General features: G+C 44.7%; 3 protein-coding genes, 1 long non-coding RNA gene and 1 pseudogene across 20 annotated transcripts in view; 3 read left to right on the top strand and 2 right to left on the bottom strand.

Annotated features, from left to right (window-relative positions):
• LOC127906002 (threonine synthase-like 2) overlaps positions 1 to 18,050 on the top strand; it is a 44,246-nt gene that overhangs the window by 6,055 nt on the left and 20,141 nt on the right. Inside the window, exon 1 of one of the 5 annotated variants that reach the window (XM_052525681.1) lies at positions 13,508 to 13,588. The exons of 3 other annotated variants lie outside the window; for them this stretch is intronic. The gene's annotated coding sequence lies outside the window, so the exon portion shown is untranslated. Of the gene's footprint in view, positions 1 to 13,507; positions 13,589 to 18,050 lie in introns of those variants that run through there. One more of the 5 variants, XM_052525683.1, reaches the window with a different exon arrangement.
• Positions 1 to 18,050, bottom strand: part of LOC118387569 (uncharacterized) — a 40,879-nt gene that overhangs the window by 8,212 nt on the left and 14,617 nt on the right. Inside the window, exon 1 of one of the 2 annotated variants that reach the window (XR_008143233.1) lies at positions 13,873 to 14,013. The exons of the other annotated variant lie outside the window; for it this stretch is intronic. This is a non-coding gene — a long non-coding RNA (uncharacterized LOC118387569). Of the gene's footprint in view, positions 1 to 13,872; positions 14,014 to 18,050 lie in introns of those variants that run through there. 2 annotated transcript variants of the gene reach the window in all.
• LOC118387563 (histone-lysine N-methyltransferase Smyd1-like) overlaps positions 1 to 18,050 on the top strand; it is a 62,673-nt gene that overhangs the window by 32,758 nt on the left and 11,865 nt on the right. Inside the window, exons 6-7 of one of the 11 annotated variants that reach the window (XM_052525694.1) lie at positions 6,548 to 6,743; positions 7,652 to 7,744. The exons of 5 other annotated variants lie outside the window; for them this stretch is intronic. In XM_052525694.1, the coding sequence (XP_052381654.1) occupies positions 6,548 to 6,743; positions 7,652 to 7,744 (289 nt within the window). Of the gene's footprint in view, positions 1 to 6,547; positions 6,744 to 7,651; positions 7,745 to 7,889; positions 8,054 to 9,498; positions 9,668 to 18,050 lie in introns of all 11 variants that reach the window. 5 more of the 11 variants (XM_052525686.1, XM_052525691.1, XM_052525693.1 and 2 more) reach the window with 5 other exon arrangements.
• LOC127931837 (isotocin-neurophysin IT 1-like) lies at positions 476 to 10,780 on the bottom strand (annotated as a pseudogene).
• The window catches only part of LOC118387561 (ATP-dependent RNA helicase DQX1-like), a 55,619-nt gene continuing 40,847 nt past the window's right edge, over positions 3,279 to 18,050 (top strand). Inside the window, exon 1 of one of the 2 annotated variants that reach the window (XM_052525668.1) lies at positions 3,279 to 3,419. The gene's annotated coding sequence lies outside the window, so the exon portion shown is untranslated. Of the gene's footprint in view, positions 3,420 to 3,449; positions 3,993 to 18,050 lie in introns of those variants that run through there. The other variant, XM_052525671.1, reaches the window with a different exon arrangement.

Raw genomic sequence — 18,050 nt, 5'->3', positions numbered from 1 at the left:
ATGTGTGCAGGAGTAATTACAGTAAATGATTAGAACAGAACTACGAAGCCAGCAGCATACCACCTTGCATACCACTGCTGGCTTGCTTCTGAAGCTAAGCAGGGTTGGTCCTGGTCAGTCCCTGGATGGTAGACCAGATGCTGCTGAACGTGGTGTTGGAGGGTCAGTAGGAGGCACTCTTTCCTCTGGTCTAAAAAAATGTATCCCAATACCCCAGGGCAGTGATTGGGGACATTGCCCTGTGTAGGTTGCTGTCTTTCGGATGAGACGTTAAACGGGTGTCCTGACTCTCTGAGGTCATTAAAAGACCCCATGGCACTTATTGTAAGAGTAGGGGTGTTAACTCTGGTGTCCTGGCTAAATTCCCAATCTGACCCTCAAACCATCACGGTCACCTAATAATCCCCAGTTTACAATTGGCTCCTCTCCCCTGTAACTATTCCCCAGGTCGTTGCTGCAAATGAAAATGTGTTCACAGTCAACTTACCTGGTAAAATAACAGATAAATAAAAATGATTAGGTTTTTATTCCCATCACTACATGTAAGAGAGACAGTGTGGTGGTGGGCATGATGCCTGTCAATATTGCCTTAAGAAATTTCCTGTGTACCATAGGCTTTAGCATTCACTTCAGAAGACATAGGACCGTAGGTTTATATGGGTAACATGGGTTTCTCTCACAAGCTGTCGGTTTGTATCTTTGGATAAGACCTTTTACAGCCCGAACTCCTGATCTATTGTACTGTCAGGCAGCTGAGAGGGACTTTGGTCTCATAAAGATGATGTCAGAGGTTGTTTGACTCAGCTCTGTTCCTGCTCTGTTCATGCATCGTAAAGTAAGACATATACATATACAGTACACACAAACACAAAAACTCATCCATACCGTTTATATATTTCAGCAACATCTCGTGGTGAGTTTTAGCGTGTGTGTTTTGGTATTGGAAATACTTGAGACCGAGTTGACTTGAAACATGCAAAAATGACTAACCAGAAAGTTATGTTTTTGTACAGTAACCTGCATTTGTCTCAGAGCACAAGCCATTACACAAGCAGTTACAAGCAAAAACCCATATTTTACATCTATATATCTGCTGTAGAAAATGTGTGTACATACTGCAGGTATGGCCGACATTGAAACATGCAACAGATTTTTTTACACTATCCTTCAACTCAGGACTGTCCCTGAAAACGTGAATAGGCTGGTTTATTGGTGGACTCTGTGGGAAGGGGTGTGGCTAATCATGTGCAGTAGCTTCATCAGCAGATCGTGGTCATGGCTACAGCTCTCCGGCCTCACAGGGAGAGGTCAGGTAGTTCTCCTCCACACAACTATCTGCCTCTGGGGAGCCCATGTAGCAACCCATCCCTTCCCCACAGCAGATACTGGGGCCAAAGCAGCGGCCCCTGTCGCCCGGGCCCACGACATGCACTGGAAAGATAATAGGAAACCGAAAGTTATAGTTACATTGTTATTATAGATAAAAGTGATATATTTATAGAAAAGGGAAGTGGTTTTAAGCTTTGTCGTTTAACAAAAAAACGGTACAATACAACATACAATATTGACGTACAGTAACCTTTGATTTAACTGTGCAATCTCAACCCTTCCAAGGTAAGAGGCAAGCCTCTATGGCAGGCAACCACCAATCTAGCTCTATAACAGGCACACAGTTACAATAAACAGTAACAAAGTGGAACTGCTGAGAATGACAGTACCTTTCTGGATGGGAAGTCTAGTGCTGATCTCTTGCCTCCTATGGGGCAGTTGGAGATGTAGCAGGCAGTGCACACAGATAGCAGGAACAGCAGACAGAGGGCAGACACTGGGGCGACAGACATTGCCACTGAGAATGAAGGAAAAAATATTTAAGTTTTATAAAGTGGATGCGTCTTGTCTCAGGATAAATATAATATAGTAAGATTAATCATAGTCTATTGTTGCAATATTTTTTGCAAATGTCTGTTACAAAAAAACATTTCCTGCAGTTATGTTTTTTAAGATTAAAATAGATTTAAAAGATTGTCAGAGAAAATACATACTGTTTGAGACACAAAATGACACACAATGAGTTCAGCTTTCCACAGTTCTACGCCACATTCTTAAACATTATTGTATGAACAACAACAGTAGGAGGGAGGATGTTAAGGGTAAGACGGGAGCTATGACTTCAGAGTTGTTTGTGTGTGTGTGTGTATATGTGCGTGCGTGTATGAGAGAGAGAGAGAGAGAGAGAGGGACATATTTGAGTGTGCGTGTGTGCGTGACAGAGAGGGAGTGTGAGAGAGGGACGTATTTGAGTGTGTGTGTGTGTATATATTTTAACTCAGCCTATATAGGCTATGTAACAACTAATTGGAGAAAAAGAGAACTTTAGATAAATAAAGAAATGACTCAAAGGATGATTAAAAGGTTTATTGTCCTCAGAGGGTCCTGCATTAATAATAAGAGCACAGTTGACCTTGACCTCACCATGTCAATCATGTATTTCTCATTATGTTTTATCCTGGACAGATCCTATACATTTAACTCAAGCCATTATTTGAACACTTATTTCCACCACAACTTAATTTTTTCGAATTACACTAATTATTTCTCAGTCCAACTAATGGAAAAACGTCAATTGATGTCATAGGCCTACATGATAATGATGAAAAATGAACATTGAGAAAGTGTCACGTTCTGACCTTAGTTCCTTTGTTTTGTCTTTTGTTTTAGTATGGTCAGGGCGTGAGTTGGGTGGGTTGTCTATGTTAGTTTGTCTATGATTTTGTATTTCTGTGTTTGGCCTGGTATGGTTCTCAATCAGAGGCAGCTGTCAATCGTTGTCCCTGATTGAGAACCATATTTAGGTAGCCTGTTTTCCATTGTGTTTTGTGGGCGGTTGTTTTCAGTCTTTGTACCAGACAGAACTGTTTCGGTTGTGTATTTGTTATTTTGTTATTCAGTGTTCAGTTTTGATTATTATTAAAAATCATGAACACTTACCACGCTGCACCTTGGTCCTCACCTTCTTCTACCCACGACAGCCGTTACAGAAAGGCACATTTGGAAAGTCCTAGTGGACATATTTTAATACATAACAAAAATAGCTCATCTTATATTTGTGCGAAAATATGCGACGGACTAAGAAGAATAATTAATTTATGAATTTGTAAAATGTTAATGTATCCGTTTATAAAATTGCTTTGATGAAAGGGTACATCACAGTTGAGACTTGGCGTGTCAAAAATACATTTGATTTCTGACAGACGAGACAGAGACATGCTCCTCCCCGTTGACTGTCGACTCCACCTGTGATGGGCATTCCGTCTTTTCGGCTCCGTTCACTTGAAAGAGCCGGCTCATTTCGCTCCCAAACGGATCTTAGTGTAAAATGCGACCTAGAACCTACAAATATCAAATGTAAAGCCCAAAAGGTAGGCTACCAGTATATCAGATCGTGAAATGCGCGTTCAAATACATTTTTACCTGGCCAAATTATTAGATGGTCTCAGTGGTTTAGTGTAGGGTATACGCCGCACACCCACGTATTTCTTAATCCCCATTGATACATAACAATTTAGTGTAGTGGAGGTATACGCCACTTCGATTAATAAGGCTGATGGAACAGATCAGAATGTTTAGGTTTAAATGTTGATAAACTATTTCTTCACATTTTAGTCGCAACCATGTACAGACGACGGTAGGGCTTTGGGTGAATGTTCCAAAATGCTATTTTCGGGAAGACTCCGTTCTAAAATGTGCACCACACATGCGAGCGGTTTCATGAACAGAGATGGACATTTCCGTTAGAAATGTTGAAAGAATGGGTGTTTAAATATGCAACAACTATCATGGGTTGCTAATATGACTAGGATAATGCATTTGGCTGCTAGACAATGAAAGAAAGTTTAAAGAAAACGCATACGAGTAGGCCTAAGTGTTTATAAAAAACAATTGCCTACACGTTTCTATGGTGGGGTTTTGGCTATAGGCTACTTTCAAGTAAGGTAAGACATGTCTCATAATATGAACTAAAAAGTCCAGGTGTCAAACAGTTAAAGAATACAAATATATATAAGCGATGCTAATGATAAGGATTTGGAGAACAGGATTTGGAGAACAGGGCTCCGGGCAGCCGAGCGGAAATGGAGGAAAACTCGCCTCCCTGCGGACCTGGCATCCTTTCACTCCCTCCTCTCTACATTTTCCTCCTCTGTCTCTGCTGCTAAAGCCACTTTCTACCACTCTAAATTCCAAGCATCTGCCTCTAACCCTAGGAAGCTCTTTGCCACCTTCTCCTCCCCCTCCCCCCTCCTCCCTCTCTGCAGATGACTTCGTCAACCATTTTGAAAAGAAGGTCGACGACATCCGATCCTCGTTTGCTAAGTCAAACGACACCGCTGGTTCTGCTCACACTGCCCTACCCTGTGCTCTGACCTCTTTCTCCCTCTCTCTCCAGATGAAATCTCGCGTCTTGTGACGGCTGGCCGCCCAACAACCTGCCCGCTTGACCCTATCCCCTCCTCTCTTCTCCAGACCATTTCCGGAGACCTTCTCCCTTACCTCACCTCGCTCATCAACTCATCCCTGACCGCTGGCTACGTCCCTTCCGTCTTCAAGAGAGCGAGAGTTGCACCCCTTCTGAAAAAACCTACACTCGATCCCTCCGATGTCAACAACTACAGACCAGTATCCCTTCTTTCTTTTCTCTCCAAAACTCTTGAACGTGCCGTCCTTGGCCAGCTCTCCCGCTATCTCTCTCAGAATGACCTTCTTGATCCAAATCAGTCAGGTTTCAAGACTAGTCATTCAACTGAGAATGCTCTTCTCTGTATCACGGAGGTGCTCCGCACTGCTAAAGCTAACTCTCTCTCCTCTGCTCTCATCCTTCTAGACCTATCGGCTGCCTTCGATACTGTGAACCATCAGATCCTCCTCTCCACCCTCTCCGAGTTGGGCATCTCCGGCGCGGCCCACGCTTGGATTGCGTCCTACCTGACAGGCCGCTCCTACCAGGTGGCGTGGCGAGAATCTGTCTCCTCACCACGCGCTCTCACCACTGGTGTCCCCCAGGGCTCTGTTCTAGGCCCTCTCCTATTCTCGCTATACACCAAGTCACTTGGCTCTGTCATAACCTCACATGGTCTCTCCTATCATTGCTATGCAGACGACACACAATTAATCTTCTCCTTTCCCCCTTCTGATGACCAGGTGGCGAATCGCATCTCTGCATGTCTGGCAGACATATCAGTGTGGATGACGGATCACCACCTCAAGCTGAACCTCGGCAAGACGGAGCTGCTCTTCCTCCCGGGAAGGACTGCCCGTTCCATGATCTCGCCATCACGGTTGACAACTCCATTGTGTCCTCCTCCCAGAGCGCTAAGAACCTTGGCGTGATCCTGGACAACACCCTGTCGTTCTCAACTAACATCAAGGCGGTGGCCCGTTCCTGTAAATTCATGCTCTACAACATCCGCAGAGTACGACCCTGCCTCACACAGGAAGCGGTGCAGGTCCTAATCCAGGCACTTGTCATCTCCCGTCTGGATTACTGCAACTCGCTGTTGGCTGGGCTCCTGCCTGTGCCATTAAACCCTACAACTCATCCAGAACGCCGCAGCCCGTCTGGTGTTCAACCTTCCAAGTTCTCTCACGTCACCCCGCTCCTCCGCTCTCTCCACTGGCTTCCAGTTGAAGCTCGCATCCGCTACAAGACCATGGTGCTTGCCTACGGAGCTGTGAGGGGAACGGCACCTCAGTACCTCCAGGCTCTGATCAGGCCCTACACCCAAACAAGGGCACTGCGTTCATCCACCTCTGGCCTGCTCGCCTCCCTACCACTGAGGAAGTACAGTTCCCGCTCAGCCCAGTCAAAACTGTTCGCTGCTCTGGCTCCCCAATGGTGGAACACACTCCCTCACGACGCCAGGACAGCGGAGTCAATCACCACCTTCCGGAGACACCTGAAACCCCACCTCTTTAAGGAATACCTAGGATAGGATAAAGTAATCCTTCTCACCCCCCTTAAAAGATTTAGATGCACTATTGTAAAGTGGCTGTTCCACTGGATGTCATAAGGTGAATGCACCAATTTGTAAGTCGCTCTGGATAAGAGCGTCTGCTAAATGACTTAAATGTAAATGTAAATGTTATGGTTACTACCATCACACTAGACTACCCCCTTTACCCTCCCTTATGGTTACAACCATCACACTACACTACCCCTTTACCCTCCCTTATGGTTACTACCCTCACACTACACTACCCCTTTACCTTCCCTTATGGTTACTACCATCACACTACACTACCCCTTTACCTTCCCTTATGGTTACTACCATCACACTACACTACCCCTTTACCCTCCCTTATGGTTACTCCCATCACACTACACTACCCCCTTTACCATATCCTTATAGTTAGTACCATCACATCACACTACATCACCAACCTTATCCCTTATGCTCCAGGGCCTGTTCTTTCAGCATGTGACATGCACAAGCTGATCCTAGAGCAGCTGTTACTCTGGCACTAGGCTAACCTTGCCGCCCTGCTCCCTCAGGGTTGAGCTGCGTGCGCTTGGTAAGATTGCTGAGAATGAGGAGCTGACGGTGGGCTACGTGGACTTCCTGAACGTGTCAACGGACCGCCAGAGAGCCCTGAAGCACCAGTACCACTTTGACTGCACCTGCAAAAGCTGCAGCAAGAACCTCAAAGATGACCTAATGATGGCTGCCAAGGAGACCGAAGGCAACAAGGTGGGAGAAGTAGTGACACGTTGAGGGCAGAGTTGGGGTCAATTCATTCCATTCCAAACAGTGGGGTCCTGGGTCCTTGGCCCCATGCCGTACCCAGACTCACGTTGGGCACATAACCCTATCACGCAGATGGGCATCTCACAGCTGATGCACCAGAAGCATGTAGTCAAATGCACAAATGAACACCTGATCATACCTCTGAGGGCCCAGGGGCCAACAACACATCACCCTAATTACTTTTCAGTTCAATAAAGTTCCATGCTTCCCTCTCCTTAATGGATCTCAACTCTCACTGTACTCGTGCCTCATGAGATCCCAACCCTAAATATCAGCTATCATAGATAGAACAAAATACATGTAGCAGTTGATATGAAATTAAGCTTTTCTGATTTCATCTGAGATATGGTAACCTAATGCTGAATTCCAATTGATTGTCTGAGACATCGCAAAATAATATGAGTGACTCTCTTATCACATGACCATATCTTTAGACATGGGTCAATGCCATGGACCTGGATATGTGTTATATCAGTATCTATGTATGGGAGTTGACTTGGAGCAAATTATGATTAAGTCACAAGGTGTGTAACACAAGTATAAGTCTGTGTCCTACACTAGTCCATTTTGTAGTTGCCGGACCATTAGTCTCCTCACACAGCTGCTGTGTCTGTGAGAAGAGACTACTGGAACCTGAACACATTATACAACATTTCCTTCAATGGAACACTGTTTTCAGAGTTGTTGGATATGTCACTCTCTTGTGGTTGTCTGCAGTAGTGCATTTTGGTCATCGGGCATTTTCCTTTACTGTCAATGATCAGGAGTGAATGATGGTGGGATGTGCAATGTGCATACTCCCAAATGTTAATACACTGACGCTGTTGTCTTTACTATATTCTCTCTCTCAGCCCTCTGATGAGCTTGTGAAAGAGGTACAGGAGTTAAGTTTGGAGTGCCTGGCCAAGGTTGAGGCAGCTCGTACTGCAGGTGACTTTCATGAGGTAACAACAACAACCCCCTCCTTTACCTTTAGGGATGGCTTTGGAGTTTGGTAAATACCTCTCTTTCACTGTCCCATATAATTTACTCTCCCTTTTTTGTTAAACCTGCTAAATTCCCCCTCCATCCCTCCCTTTCCCTGCACAGGTGGTGAAGCTGTGTCGTGAGTGTCTGGACAAACAGGAACCTGTGTTGGCTGATACACACCTGTACCAACTGCGTATGCTGAGTGCAGCCAGCGAGGTGCTGTCCTACCTGAAGTTCTTCTCTGAGGCTGCAGAATACTCACGCAGGATGGTGGAGGGATACATGTGAGTGTTTGTAATGGGGACAGAGTGGTGGAGACTAATCTCATGGACCATATGAAGATTTGCATGTCTACAACTTTAAAATCCAATTTCTACGTTTACATTTCAGTCATTTAGCAGACGCTCTCACCCAGAGCAACTTAGTTAGTGTATTCATCTTAAGATAGCTAGATAGGACAACAACATACACTAACTACATGGTCGTCGAACATCTCATTACAAAATAATGGGCATTAATATGCAGTTAGTCTCCCCTTTGCTGATATAACAGCCTCTACTCTTCTGGGAAGGCTTTCCACTAAATGTTGGAACATTGCTGCGGGGACTTGTTTCCATTCAGCCGCAAGAACATTAGTGAGGTCGGACACTGATGTTGGGCGATTAGGCCTGGCTCACAGTTGGTGTTCCAATTCATCCCAAAGGTGTTCGATGGGGTGAGGTCAGGGCTCTGTGCAGGCCAGTCAAGTTCTTCCACACCGATCTCGACAAACCCTTTCTGTATGGACCTCACTTTGTGCACGGGGCCATTGTCATGGTGAAACAGGAAAGGGCCTTCCCCAAACTGTTGCCACAAAGTTGGAAGCACAGAATTGTCTAGAATGTCATTGTATGCTGTAGCTTTAAGATGTCCCTTCACTGGAACTAAGGGGCCTAGCACAAACCATGGAAAACAGCCCCAGACCATTATTCCTCCTCCACCAAACTTTACCGTTGGCACTATGCATCTGGGCAGATAGCATTCTCCTGGCATACGCAAACCCAGATTTGTCCATCGGACTGCTAAATGGTGAAGTGTGATTCATCACCCTAGAGAACGCGTTTCCACTGCTCCAGAGTCCAAAGGCGGCAAGCTTTACACCACTCCAGCCGTGCTTGGCATTGCGCATTGGTGATTTTAGGCTTGTGTGCAGCTGCTGGCTCCCAACGAACAGTTCTTGTGCTGACATTGCTTCCAGGGGCAGTTTGGAACTTGGTAGTGAGTGTTGCAACTGAGGACAGATGATTTTTACTCACTTCAGCCCTCACCGGTCCTGGTCTGTGAGCTTGTGTGGCCTACCACTTCACAGCTGAGATGTTGTTGCTCCTAGAAGTTTCCACTTCACAATAACAGCACTTACAGTTGACTGGGGCAACTCTAGCAGGGCAGACATTTGACAAACTAACTTGTTGGGAAGGTGGCATCCTATGACGTTACCATGTTGAAAGTCACTGAGCTCTTCAGTAAGGCCATTCTATTGCCAGTGTTTGTCTATGGAGATTGCATAGCTGTGTGCTCGATTGTACACACCAATCAACAACGTTGTGGCTGAAATAGCCGAATCCACTAATTTGAAGGGGTGTCCACATACTTTTGTATATTTAGTGCACTAATTACTTAATCTTAAACATGTTCTCTTTTCCTCCCCTTCCCTTTGCACCAACCCTCTTCTATCTCTTCTCCTGTGCAGGAAGTTGTACCACCCCAATAACGCCCAGTTGGGCATGGCCACCATGCGGGCTGGCGTGACTCACTGGCACGCAGGGCTCATCGAGGTGGGCCATGGCATGATCTGCAAGGCCTACGCCATTCTCATGATCACACATGGACCCAACCACTCCATCACCAAGGACTTGGAGGTACACTAGACTACAGGCTGCCTCAATAGTTTGATTAACCTATGAAATTAGAAAAAGATAGCATGTGGCCAGTTCAGTAGGGTATAATGTTACAAAACATTCAATAAAAATGTGTGGAAGGAGATATGATTGTCAGGTAGAATAGTGAAGTGTAAGCTCTATTGTTTACATATCTATAATTTCACCTCACTGAATACTAATTTCCCAGATTATACCAGACCAGTCTACCTTTTGACCCCTGACCCCTTGTTTCCTAGTCAATGCGTATGCAGACCGAGATGGAGCAGAGGATTTTCAAGCAGAATGAGTGCGTCTATCACAGCATGAGAGGCTGCCCTGCAGAACAAGTCCATGGGCATGATGGCTGAGGCAGTCAGTGTTGAGGACAACGTCAAGGCCCTCTTCCACAAGCAATGAGCTTCTGTACACACCACTTTCATACCACTGAAATGCAGTGGTCACCAAATCTGCCCCCCAAAATAATAATTGGCTGGCCCTCAACTACAGCTGTAACGCTCAAAGTTCCTATGAACGCCTTACCTTTTTTGAGTTAGTAAACATTAAATCAGTATACCCACCATGTGCCATATTACCATGTAAAATAATAAATGATAAATGCAATAAAAGCGAACACTGGATAGAGTCTGGAGTCTGTTTTGCTATACATTGCAGCTCAACCAATCAAAGCTAAGGATCAGCTCTTTATAGACAAACCATAGAAGTCAATACATTTTCTTAATTTATTCAAAAAGGGTTGAGAGATCACTACATGCGCTTACTTATCCTCTTGCAGACGATGGGGCGAAGCGTCATGGTCTGGACAGATAAAGGGTGCACACAGATGAGGTTTTACAGCCCAGTTACATTTGAAGGAGGATAATTCCACCCCTTGTTGACAATTCAAACCCATTCTAGTCCCCAACCATAATACTCACAACGATGATGTTCCATGACTGACTCAATGCCCTTCAGTGAGACGTTTAGCATGTTCCCAACCAGGTTCACTTTAGCCTGGGAAAGGGTTGAGGAGTTAGTGCATGACATACCATGCAAGAGTAACAAACTAGAAATTCCAAGTTAGCACACTACGGCTTGTTATAAGTAGGTTTAGCACCACTCATAGAATGGGTCATGGAAAAAAGAACACATTCAAAGTAGGAGAGCAACTGTTCATTAATCGCTACATGTGTAGACTTTTGCTCCAGTTCTAAGTAAACTGATAAACATTTTATATGGTGCAAAAGCTGAACTGGAACAAATGCCTGCACACTTTGGCCCTCCAGGACTGGAATTCCCCATCTATGTAATTTACAGTTTAAGTACAAGTTAGCCAATGTGCAGGTGTGCCCATGAGGCCACAAGTAAGTGTGGGTGTGTCTGGTTGAGCAACTCACCGTTGTACTTCTCTCCAGTCATCGTCTCCAGCTTAGCCCCTGGCCAACTGTGAATGAGTTGACCATGAATTTGGTGTCTCAAATCAAATCAAATCAAATTGTATTGGTCACATACACATGGTTAGCAGATGTTCATGCGAGTGTAGCGAAATGCTTGTGCTTCTAGTTACAACAATGCAGTAATATCTAAGAAGTAATCTAACAATTCCCAAACAGCGACCAGCGATGAATATGTACAAATAAATATTTGGATGAGCAATGGCCGAGTGGCATAGGCAAGATGCAATAGATGGTATAAGATACCGTATATACATATGAGATGAGTAATGTAAGATCTGTAAACATTATTAAATTGGCATTGTTTAAAGTGTCTAGTGAGTCTCTTTGAAGACAGCAGCCTCTCTGAGTTAGTGATTGCTGTTTAGCAGTCTGATGGCCTTGAAGCTGTTTGTAGTTTGCCCCCGGTGATGCATTGTGTAGACTGCATCACCCTCTGGAGAGACTTGCGGGTTGAGGGCGGTGCAGGTGTCGTACAAGGCGATGATACAGCCTGACAGGATGCTCTCAATTGTGCATCTGTAAAAGTTTGTCAGGGTTTTAGGTGACAAACCAAATTTCTTAAGCCTCCTGAGGTTGAAGAGGTGCTGTTGCGCCTTCTTCACCCCTCTGTCTGTGTGGGTGGATCATTTCAGTTTGTCTGTGATGTGTACTGCATGCCGAGGAACTTAAAACTTTCAACCTTCTTGACTACTGTCCCTTCGATGTGGATAGGGGAGTGCTCCCTCTGCTGTTGTGGCGTCTGCAAAGTTGATGATTGAGATGGAGGCGTGCATGGCCACACAGTCATGGGTGAACAGGGGGTATAGGAGGGGACTGAACACGCTCCCTTGTGGGGCCCCTGTGTTAAGGGTCAGCGAAGTGGAGATGTTGTTTCCTACCTTGACCACCTGGGGGCGGCCCGTCAGAAAGTCCAGGACCCAATTGCATAGGGCGGGATTGAGAACCAGGGACTCTAGCTTAATGATGAGCTTGGATGGTACTATGGTGTTGAATGCTGAGCTGTAGTCAATGAACAGCATTCTTACATAGGTATTCCTCTTGTCCAGATGGGATAGGGCAGTATACAGTGTGATGGCGATTGCATCATCTGTGGACCTGTTGGGGCAGTATGCAAACTGAAGTGGGTCTAGGGTGTCAGGTAAGGTGGAGGTGATATGATCCTTGACGAGTCTCCCAAAGCACTTCATGATGACCGAAGTGAGTGCTACGGGGCGATAGTCATTTAGTTCAGTTATCTTTGCCTTCTTGGGTACAGGAAAAATGGTGGCCATCTTGAAGCATGTGGGGACAGCAGACTGGGATAGGGAACGATTGAATATGTCCGTTATCACAGCCAGCTGGTCTGCGCATGCTCTGAGGATGCGTCCAGGGATGCCGTCTGGGCCAGCCGCCTTGCGAGGGTTAACACATTTAAATGGTCATCTTGAAGTGGTCTCTATTCTGCTTGATCTCACCTGCATCCCTTTGCAGACCTAAGGGTTGAGAAGGAACACGGTACACATGGAACTACAGTATGTATACAAGCAATCAGTTACTATTTTAAACATTGTAAACCCTACTTTACAGCCTATGGCAATGGTGTGCTGGCTCCCTTGAGATTACAATACAAATATATATTATTTTCTAGTTTGAATTTGTAGTGAAGACATCTTTAGATGAATGAATAACCGTAGCTGAGGAGCACCATAGTTCGATTATAAATAAGACAGAAAAATTCAACTGACCTAGCAGTAATTTTTGGTGCAGGCATTAAGCCATTGGATACAATAACCATTGGGGGTATTTTTAAGACCACAAATAACAATAACTGTAGCGACCCTGTGTTTATAAACGCATGCTTTTGTGACACAGTCGGTGCCACGCAGGGCTACCGGCCGGGAAGGTTGAGGGTTCGCCGACGACCATGGACGAGTTCACTTTGTTTCACTAGGCCTACACTACGATCAAACCCAGCTGCAGCTAGGGGGAAATCAGATTTTCAACATTTTGATACCATATTTATAGTTATATTAAATATATGGAACGAATTTGCGTTTTCAACGTCACAATAAATAGAATATGTAAATCTCAACCAACAGTAAATACATCCCTCCCTACCTTGTAGGCCTACCCAATAACAAAGGCTTGACAATCTCCGAATGTCATTAAACTTTTTGGTGTTTTGTAACAGATGTCTCTTTCCATTCATCTTTCCGCTTCATAGTTTGGATTGATTGATTAATTGATTGAATTTATTTGTCAGATAATATCAAAATGTGGTTGTCTCTTATTAAACTCCTTTGAATGCAGTTTGCTATAATGACCTGCAGGTGACGCTTTAGAGTAGATATTTTTTAAACGTTTGGCACCAGATTGACCTCTTTACTTTGAAATTCGAACTCTGGTGTTGCACCAATACAGTTCCCCGGGTCATCTCGTAGCTACAGTACTCTACTTCGGAGCTAATTCTTTTTATAGCAAACGGACGGTAAATAATCCTAATTTAAAATTGTATGGACTAGATGCGATAGTCAGCAGCATTGAATTTACCTAACCATAATTTATTTCAAATAAATAAGCTATAATATGTTTTTTCAACAGTAGTTTACTGTACATTTAAACTGACAGTTATGTTTTTCTATTATGCTATGTATTAATAATGCAATCTAATCTCATAATTAAAACATTAACATGAACACATGTTTTTGAAACTACAGTAGGCTGACTGTTATGCATTATAATAATGTTATTACATTATAGTCCAATACTCACTTATGAACTGTTGATCCGTGTGCCCAGATAGATATGTCTGCCCTTGCATCCTTATTGTAAATGATTCTGTCAAATTGCTACAACAATGAAGCAAATTTAACCCAAAGGCTTATCATCATACTATTTTTCAGCATACTGTTTTGACTACTGACAGGTGTCAGATATGCAGTACTGCAGCACGCGTGGCGGTGTCCAGGGTTGGGACTTTCAGGATGTTTTGTTATCGGGATATGCACCAGACGGGGGGATGTTCATGCCTGAGACCCTCCCCACCCTGACCCCTGATACCCTGAGGTCCTGGAGCTCCTGTCCTACCCACAGCTAGTGACAGAGGTCTGCTCCCTGTTCATCCCTACAGAGCTGATCCCTCGAGCAGACCTAGATGGTGAGACCTGGAGGGTTTGGGTAGCTGAGTGACACGTTGATGGATTGATTGATGGTTGGAAAATATGGTACAGTTAGGTGTAAAGTGAAGAGGGTTTGGCACATGTTTTTTTTCTACATCTGGGTGTATATCAAAATGAAGCAACTCTGTTCATGTCCCTTCCTCACCGCTTTTCCTTCACTCTCTCTCTCTCTCTCTCTCTCTCTCTCTCTCTCTCTCTCTCTCTCTCTCTCTCTCTCTCTCTCTCTCTCTCCCCTCTCTCTCTCTCTCTTTTGTGTGATCCTTCTGCCCATCTCACACTCTCAATCTCACTCTTTCACACCTCTCTCTCTCTCTCTCTCCCTCCCTTGCCCCAGGCCTGGTGAGTGCGGCCCTGTCTGGGTTCGCCGTGCCAGGGGTGGTGAGCTTGGCCAGGCTGAAGGGTGGGCTGTGTGTGCTGGAACTCTTCCACGGTGAGACCCTGGCCTTCAAGGACCTGGCAATGACCTGCACCGTGCGCTTCCTCGACTACTTCCTGCGCAAGGAAAGCCGGCGCGCCATCGTATTAGTGGGTGAGAAGGGGCACTTTGGGCAGCATTTGGAGTGTTTACATGTTTAGTTACATGCTAGGTCTATTATGTTGATGTATATTACATATTACGTGTCTTAATAGTGTCCTCCTATCCTCTTCCCTCTCCCACGCTGCGGCCTACCTTCCTAGGCACATCTGGGGACACGGGTGGTTCAGCCATCCAAAGTGCGAGAGGCCTTGGTGGGGTAGACGTGGTAGTGGTGTACCCCCGGGGCCGCATAACTCTTGTGCAGGAGAAACAGATGATCACCTGCCTGGAGGACAATATCCATGTGTTTGCAGGTTAGAGACAGGGCCAAATAGTATGCGGGAGCAATATTCTAAAGTGGCTTCCTCTCCCTGCCCCCTTCTTTGATAGTGAGAGATGATGGCCATATCATGGGAAAATATAGGAGTTTTAGTCTTCAGTAATAATGATCTTACCTTAACCTGTGATAAGATGGTATCATTGGTATGATAACACAACCCTAATTTTTCTCCCCTGCACTACTAGCGGATGGCAGTTCTGATGACATCGACGTGCCCATCCGTCGACTGTTTTCAGACCAGGAGCTGGTGAAACAACACAGCCTGATGAGTCTCAACTCAGTCAACTGGTCTCGTGTCATGGTGCAGCTGGCACACTTCATTTATGCCTACCTGCATGTGAGTGGGCTGGAGCAGGCAGAGACGGGGGCACCCCTACCCGCCTTGGAGATGGTAGTGCCCACAGGGGGCGGGGGAATATCGCTGGTGAGAAGTTTTACAATGACAAAGTGTTTCCACTACTTTTCCCATTTTTGCCCCTTTTTGTATATATTTTTTTGATTAGAGATATATTTATATTTCTTCCTTACTTTTTTGCTCAAAGAGGAAAGGAAACTAAGCCATTTGAGAGTATTGGAACATAGCTCATGTTTTTCTCTGGTTTTCCTTAATCTCTCTTCATTCTTTGTCTGTCTCTCTGTCCCCTCTCTCAGCCGGCTGCATTGTGAAGCAAATGGGGATACCGCTGTGCCTCGTTGCCATGACGAACGCTAATGACATAGTGCACAGGACTGTGCAGAGTGGGGACTTTTCCATGGCAACCAATGTCACGCAGACCATGGCCCCGGCTATAGACATTCAGGTGCTGTGCGTGATGGCTCATCACTTTGTTTAAGGTTTAAGAAGTGTGTGTGTGTACGTACTGTGGCTAACACTGTGCTCTCACCCCAGGACCCCTATAACATGGAGCGTGTGTTCTGGCTGCTGTCTGGTAGAGATGGAGCCCTGGTAAAGGGCATGATGGAGGAGTTTCAGCACTCTCACAGACACACTCTGCATGAAGCTCTCCACAAACAGGTCAGATGTATGAATACATAAATGACATGTTCTTGTAGAAAGATAAGTGCCCAGTACCGTTGGTTGTTTAATGTTCTCTCTCAAATCACCACACATACTTACCCCTCCCCCCTGACATCTCAGTCAACCAGACAGGTCCTACAGGCCTTAGTTTTGTCACACCAAGACTACTGCCCAGTTGTGTGTTTAGGTGCGGCAAAGAACGACATAGGCAAATTGCAGTTGGTCCAGAACAGAGCAGCACTTATTGTACTTAGATGTACAGTACCTGTCAAAAGTTTGGACACACATACTCATTCAAGGGTTTTTCTTTATTTTGACTATTTCCTACATTGTAGAATAATAGTGAAGACATCAAAACTATAGAATAACACAAATTGTATCATTTAGTAACCAAAAAAATCCAATCAAAATGTATTAAATATTGTAGATGATCAAAGTAGCCACCCTTTGCTTAATGACAGTTTGCACACACTTGGCATTCTCTCAACCAGCTTCACCTGGAATGCTTTTCCAACGGTCTTGAAGGAGTTCCCACATATGCTGAGCACTTGTTGTCTGCTTTTCCTTCACTCTGATGTCTAACTCATCCCAAACCATCTCAATTGGGTTGAGGTTGGGTGATTGTGGAGGCCAGGTCATCTGATGCAGCACTCCATCACTCTCCTTCTTGGTCAAATAGCCCTTACACAGCCTGGAGGTGTGTTGGGTCATTGTCCTGTTGAAAAACAAACGATAGTCCCACTAGATGCAAACCAGATGGGATGGTGTATCGTTGCAGAATGCTGTGTAGATATGCTGTTTAAGTGTGCCTGGAATTCTAAATAAATCCCTGACAGTGTCACCAGCAAAGCAACCCTACACCATCACACCTCCTCCTCCATGCGTCAAGGTGGGAACCACACATGCAGAGATCATCCTTTCACCTACTCTGCGTCTCATCAGACCAAAAGACAGATTTCCACTGGTCTAATGTTCATTGCTCGTGTTTCTTGGCCCAATCAAGTCTCTTCTTCTTACTGGTGTCCTTTAGTAGTGGTTACTTTGCAGCAATTCAACCATGAAGGCCTGATTCATGCAGTCTCCTCTGAACAGTTGATGTTGAGATGTGTCTGTTACTTGAATTCTGTAAAGCATTTATTTGGGCTGCAATTTCTGAGGCTGGTAACTCTAATGAACTTTTCCTCTGCTGCAGAGGTAACTCTGGGTCTTGCTTTCCTGTGGCAGTCCTCATGAGAGCCAGTTTCATCACAGTGCTTGATGGTTTTTGCGACTGCACTTGAAGAAAATGTTCCGGATTGACTGACCTTCATGTCTTAAAGTAATGATGGACTTTCATGTCTCTTTGCTTATTTGAGCTGTTCTTGCCATAATATGGATTTGGTATTTTACCAAATAGGGAAATCTTCTGTGTACCCCCCCCCCTACCATGTCACAACACAACTGATCAGCTCAAACGCATTTATGAAAGAAATTCCACAAATTAACTTTTAACAAGGCACACCTGTTAATTGAAATGTATTCTAGGTGACTACCTCATGAAGCTGGTTGAGAGAATGCCAAGAGTGTGCAAAGCTGTCATCAAGGCCTAGGATGGCTACTTTGAAGAATCTCAAATGTAAAATATATTTAGATTTGTTTAACACTTTTTTGGTTACAACATGATTCCATATGGGTTTTTTCATTGTTTTCATGTCTTCCCTATTATTCTATAATGCATAAAATAGTAAAAATAAATAAAACCCTTGAATGAGTAGGTACGTCCAAACTTTTGACTGGTACTGTACATGGAGGGTGAATGCCAGTAACACGCATGTCAATATCTCCTGGCTCAAAGTTGAGGAGAGATTAACTGCATCACTATTGGTCTTTGTACCAGGTGTTGAAGGTACCGAACTG

Source organism: Oncorhynchus keta, chromosome 9 (assembly GCF_023373465.1).
Source record: "Oncorhynchus keta strain PuntledgeMale-10-30-2019 chromosome 9, Oket_V2, whole genome shotgun sequence".
In the NCBI taxonomy this organism is placed as follows: Eukaryota; Metazoa; Chordata; class Actinopteri; order Salmoniformes; family Salmonidae; genus Oncorhynchus; species Oncorhynchus keta.
Note: the sequence above shows the minus strand (reverse complement) of the source record. Positions and strands in the feature narration are given on the sequence as shown.